The sequence below is a fragment of the Leguminivora glycinivorella genome, chromosome 22 (assembly GCF_023078275.1).
Source record: "Leguminivora glycinivorella isolate SPB_JAAS2020 chromosome 22, LegGlyc_1.1, whole genome shotgun sequence".
NCBI lineage: Eukaryota > Metazoa > Arthropoda > Insecta > Lepidoptera > Tortricidae > Leguminivora > Leguminivora glycinivorella.
Window position 1 is genome coordinate 11,329,578 of NC_062992.1, and position 6,225 is coordinate 11,335,802.

Sequence of the window (6,225 nt, forward strand, 5' to 3'; positions counted from 1 at the left end):
TCAGCAACGTTTACTAAAAGTGCTACTATGCCTTAGTGATTATAAATTTCTATTATATATTTTTGTCAATTTTTTGAAAACGAGCCTTCACCGTCACAATTATTACCACTTTTGGACAACTTCGCATAATTATTTTGTTAAACCAAGTAGAAAAAGTCCTATAATATGTTATATAATTATTTGTAAACTACTCGCAAACCCCTTTAATTTGATATCACACACGGTATGATTAAGCGCTCGGCTGCGATTCCACTAATTTTCACATGAAAGCCCTCTTAAAAAATGTAGTAAGTTTCGACAAGGGGGAACAACTTTATAACGTAATTTTGCATCTGTATCATCAGATTTTATAAAACATAAACGTAATTTCAAGGACCTTTATGAATCTTGCAAATTATTCTCAATCTGTCCTATATTTTTGTATTATACATGTAGTAGGTCCCAATCGAATTAGACTATTTCAAATTGCCGACATAGATAAAAAACAAATTGCAGGGAGTCCCTTTTTAAAAAGTACCTATTGAAAGTAGATTGGCTTATCTTCTGCGTCAGCTTTAAGCACGTCAGGCAGGCTTTAAACTTTGCTGGCGTCATGTTCAAATTTTATAATACTGCGCAATTGTTACTTATCAGCAACTTACGTAGTTACACAATCACGGCATAAGTAGTAGATTTACCTGATTTACCTATGCCATGCGTATTCAGAAGTTATTGCCGTACGTAACATAAAATTAATCAAAAAAAGCTATAAAGTTACGATTTTATGTATGCACATGTACCTACACGTACTCCTTATTGTTTTACTATTCATCGTGAAAAGTCACTCCTGAAAACCGATTGTTCAATTTTGTTAAATTAAAAAAGATATCGAAGAGGAAAGAATTATAAAATTAGATAAATATTTAAAAAAAACTAGATCACAACATAGTTTTCTACTTTTTTTTAGTTACTTAATTTTTTTTGTTTAAGTATTTTATATTAATAATAATGTGGAGAAAAATGTATTACGTCGCTCTAGTTTTAATTTTATACGTGTACAAAGTAAGTTTTATTTTATATAATATATGAAATATATATATTTATATTTCAAATGAAAAATATTTATTTCTTTAAAAAATGCAGGTCCATATACATTGACAAGAATTTCCTATTATATACTAGTAGGTATAAGCACATAAATATGATTTAAAATTTGCCATACTCCATTAGTAAAACTCAAAGTTGGGTAGATATCTTTATATTTCTTAGACATTGGCTTAGGGATCGTTCAATTATTACCTACAGTCCTACATTACATACATTTATTTATTTTATTTTATTTTTATTTATGTCAGTAGCCCACGGAGTAAAACATCTGACATAAATGCGACTTTAGGATGATTATAAAAAAATGTTTCAGAGTTCACAACTATCGTATAGCGAAGTCGACAAAAAATACTACCTCGTAACAGAAGCATTCAACTTGTCCAAAATGATCTTCAACCGGGGCAGAAATAGCTATAACGAACTAAAGCAAAAATCCTTAGACACCATCGACACATTTCTAGATTTGGTGAAGATTATGAACGATATTATGGGAAGAGAGTTGCGAGGCGCCATTGTAAAGTTTTATAAAATTAAATATTTCCATGATTTCACAAATTACATGATATCAATGGAGGAGGTAAGCACAAATTATTCACTGTATAGTACAGTCAACCAATTGGAACCCTAGGCCACTGTAGAACTATGTCATAGTGACGTTATAAATCAGATTGTAAGAAATCTCTCACTGCTTGTCATTTTGACATGGTTGTAGAGTAGCCTAGAGTTCCAATTGGTTGACTACGTAATATCTACATATTACGTATATCATATTTTTCCTTTACATTAAGTATAAATAAAGTGTAAAATAAAAACCTTTCTGAGGTTAAGATGCCTTAAAATCTCTAAGCACAATTCAGTACTGACCTATGTAATGTATGTATCTAAAAAGTCAATTCTGAACATATTGTGATGTTTTAACACTTTCACAACATGTATATTTGTACTAACAATTTACATGTTTCAGATAGTAAACATTACGGAACATTGTCTAATAGAGCCAATGGAAAAGCTAGTAGACCTCAGGGACCAATTCCATGACGTCATCAAGAACTTTGAGGATGTACGGAACTTTGACTCGGTCAATAAATGCAATGACCAGCTGCCTGATGAGGTAGCTACAGCTCACTGTATTCTTCATCAAGCTGTGTTGTAAGTATTAATCCAAAATAGTGTATTTAGTAATTTGTAATCAAAATGCTCATTCAATAGCTTTGGTGGAAGCTTGCACGGTGTTAGCCCGATCCCTGATCTCAAATAATCTAATGTCCCGACAAAAAAAGTTAACTTAGAATCTACACACATGCTCCGTGGAAGATCTACGGGACGCGACAGACAGGGCAATAAGCGTCGCGACCTTCTGGTCCCACTTAATATAAAAAGGAAAAAGAAACCATCGTCACGAGAAGAAGAAGAAGAAAGTTAACTTGTACCTAATATGTATGCAAGTCCGGATACCTCCTGTGATAGCAATGATGATGATGGTTTTGTTGAAAATAGCAGTCTGAAAATCAGCTAAATGTTTAAATGAATTAATAATTCTGATTTATAAGTAGGCACTACAAGGAAATTGTTATTAGGCTTTATGTATTTCCAAATCCTCATGAATTGAAATATTCCAGATTCAACGAAGTAATGCAACAGAGCCTAGGTACCATAGTGACCGTGAAGACAAGACAACACGCACAAGACATGAACGAGTCGATTTACAACGTACAAAGATGTCTGAACAACTTTGTGCCGAAGTTTTTTGACCAACTCCTAGTTGACGTTTACACGGACGACTGCGAATATTTAAAGGTGAGTTTTTCTGTCGGCTCTTTTAAAGTTTAATTCAGGAATTTTCTACTAAATAAACAAAAGTATATAGCACTAGGACAGCCGTGTTAACTCACACAATGTTTATATTTTTTTCTAGTTTTACTACTTCTGGTTTTATAACTCTTGCGTAATTTGAATGTGAAACGCTGAAGTCATAGTATGTTTTCTTGAATTTAATTACTGATTAAATCTTAAAATTTCAAATTATTGGTAGGTTGATACTTTCTTTTTAAAAAGCAAATTCGGGAGCGTTCAAGTATTACGTAACGCAATTTTTGAAGATTTTTGACCCCCCCTTTCCCCCCTTGTAACGCACCGTAACGTTTTTCTGTACCCTCCCCCCCCCCTTCTCTAAACGTTACGTAACACTCATGCGATCAATTTTATCCTAAAGTCGTAAAAACGAACACTATGAACTCACGCATAAACACTAACGAAGTAACGAATACTGACAACGAAAACAACATTAAATGACGTACAATGCAATCTAGGGACTCCCCGTGAGATATAAATGAAAAGGTTTGCCAACTTGCGAGAACAAATTAAAAATGACGACCAGACTAATACAATCGAGGGATTCCCCGTAATGTAAATGAAAAGGGTTACCAGTTTGGGAGTTTTAATTCCCAAATTTTTTAGAAACAATGTTACGTAACGTGTTGTAAGAAAGACCCCCTCCCTCCCCTGTAACGCATCATAACGTTTTACGAGACCCCCTCCCTCCCCCAAGTTGCGTTACGTAATACTTGAACGCTCCTTCCGTATTTAAGTGTAGTACAGAGTAATTAACTGATTAGGGCGGGAAAACGTACTTAGAAAGAAAAAAATATTTTTCTTAAAAAAACAATACGTACAATCGCGAGGATAATACTCATAAAATTCTCAAATCTCAATTCATATCCTGGCTGTCAATTGTTTTTCCTAATATAAAACCTGTTATTAAACTTGGTTTTCTACGAGGGACAAGCGTTTTTTAGTAAAGTAGTTTATTTCTTGCCAGGGCGAAACTTTTTAAGGTCATAAGTACCGAGTATATGACATTATGTACTGTACTGAAAAACGTTGTACGCGTACGATACACGTGCGAAGGTGGAATTCGTAACGCGTGTCGATCGAAAATACTTTCTTCGGTCCTATTTAATCTATCGCCACTCGTTTTAAATTTCTACTACTTATCTTGTTATAGGTGGTGAACGCGTCAATCACGGACTTGATGAAAGACAAGGCCAACGTGACTCACTTCCCCAGGAAATGGAAGCCTTTAACAGATTTGCTTAAAACAAAGTAAGTTCTATCTACACTTAATTCATTATTTTTGACAAATTCAATTTTGGAATGGTTTGGGGATGTAGACTTGGACCACGATTTTTAAAAGCACTAACATTAAAATGACAAATTATATAACATCAACAGCCTAGCAAAAAATAGCCGAAATTAAAAAATGGCAACATGAATAACTAGACGATGTTGTCACTTTTTGATTTCTACTCCATTTTGCCAAGCTGTAGAATCTATGTGTAGAATGATAACTATTGTGACGTAATTGCCACACGAAAGTAACGTCTCGGATTCTGGCATTTTTTATCGCAAAAAAAGTAAAAAAAAAACCGGCCAAGAGCGTGTCGGGCCACGCTCAGTGTAGGGTTCCGTAGTTTTCCGTATTTTTCTCAAAAACTACTGAACCTATTAAGTTCAAAATAATTTTCTTAGAAAGTCTTTATAAAGTTCTACTTTTGTGATTTTTTTCATATTTTTTAAACATATGGTTCAAAAATTAGAAGGGGGGGGACGCAATTTTTTTTCCTTTAGGAGCGATTATTTCCGAAAATACTAATATTATTAAAAAACGATCTTAGTAAACCCTTATTCATTTTTAAATACCTATCCAACAATATATCACACGTTGGGGTTGGAATGAAAAAAAATATCAGCCCCCACTTTACATGTAGGGGGGGTACCCTAATAAAACATTTTTTTCCATTTTTTATTTTTGCACTTTGTTGGCGTGATTGATATTACCAAATTTCAGCTTTCTAGTGCTTACGGTTACTGAGATTATCCGCGGACGGACGGACGGACGGACAGACAGACATGGCGAAACTATAAGGGTTCCTAGTTGACTACGGAACCCTAAAAATCCATCCCTGAAAGTGTCACGTAATTAATGGATGACCCCGAGAAGATTAATAATACGTCTCTAATATAATTTAAACGTGTTGTTTTTTCGTTTTTCAGACTAAAATCTCCCAACCATGTTTTAAACCAGCCTATCTTTGCAACGATATTCTCCGTTGTAAATAACACAAAAGACGAAGTCACGAGAAGACGTTTACACAAGAACCTGTAGTTTTCGATAGAAATAATGAGACAAATTTAAATTATACAACACCAGGTGGCGCCACTATAACCAACTGTTGATAATGTAAAATCCTCAGAGCATATAATACTAGAGAGCGGTGTCGCAGTTGTTAGCTCGTTAAGCATGCAGTTGTCGATGTGTGCGTGCGTGATAACATAGATGAATAAGTAAGGGAAGAGTTGTAACGCCATACATCAGTAAACGCGAGTTATTTGTATAGGCAGTTATAGTGACATCTAGCGACAATCACGCGTCAACTAGCGTAAATCATCAGTACTGCTGCTTGTCAATAGATGTCGCGACGAACGAAGAGTCTAATGCTCACCAATTTTTAGCTAATTACAATAGTATAAATCAGTATTCTGTTTTCAATTCCTTCTGCTTGTAATATAGGTTGTAAACTGTTCTAATATTCAATTTTTGGCAGACGACACACTATTGACACCTGGTATCGAGAGTTTGACACGTGATTGTCGCTAGATGTCACTATAACTATAAATAAATAAATATTATGGGACATTCTTACACAGATTGACTGAGTCCCACGGTAAGCTCAAAAAAGCTTGTGTTGCGGGTACTCAGACAACGATAAATACAAATACTTATATACATAGAAAACATCCATGACTCAGGAACAAATATCTGTGCTCATCACACAAATAAATGCCCTTACCGGGATTCGAACCCAGGACCGCGGCATAGCAGGCAGGGTCACTACGCGCTAGGCCAGACCGGTCGTTTATGCCTATTCAAATAGCTCGCGTTTACTGGTGTATGGAGTTACAAAGTCTTCCCTTACTTATTTCTCTGTGATGATAACATGAGTCATGTAGAACTATGTCATAGTGACGTTATAAATCAGATTGTAAGAAATTTCGTACTGCTTGTCATTTTGACATGGTTGTAGAGTGGCCTAGGGTTCCAATTGGTTGACTGTACACAGATATGGAAATGATGCGTGC

General features: G+C 34.9%; 1 protein-coding gene across 1 annotated transcript; it reads left to right on the forward strand.

The window, feature by feature from the left end:
* Positions 1–819: 819 nt before the first annotated feature.
* LOC125237961 lies at positions 820–5,452 on the forward strand. Its single transcript, XM_048145211.1, has 6 exons — positions 820–1,041; positions 1,400–1,663; positions 2,051–2,235; positions 2,706–2,883; positions 4,091–4,188; positions 5,140–5,452. Exons 1-6 carry the CDS (start codon positions 988–990, stop codon positions 5,249–5,251), a joined length of 891 nt encoding a protein of 296 aa, XP_048001168.1. The 5' UTR covers positions 820–987; the 3' UTR covers positions 5,252–5,452.
* Positions 5,453–6,225: the final 773 nt, after the last annotated feature.

Coding starts and splice junctions, on each gene's coding strand:
- LOC125237961 (XM_048145211.1), top strand. CDS start 988: ATGTGGAGAAAAATGTATTACGTCGCTCTAGTTTTAATTTTATACGTG. Junction 2,236..2,705: donor ATTCTTCATCAAGCTGTGTT/GTAAGTATTAAT, acceptor GAAATATTCCAG/ATTCAACGAAGTAATGCAAC. Junction 2,884..4,090: donor ACGACTGCGAATATTTAAAG/GTGAGTTTTTCT, acceptor ATCTTGTTATAG/GTGGTGAACGCGTCAATCAC.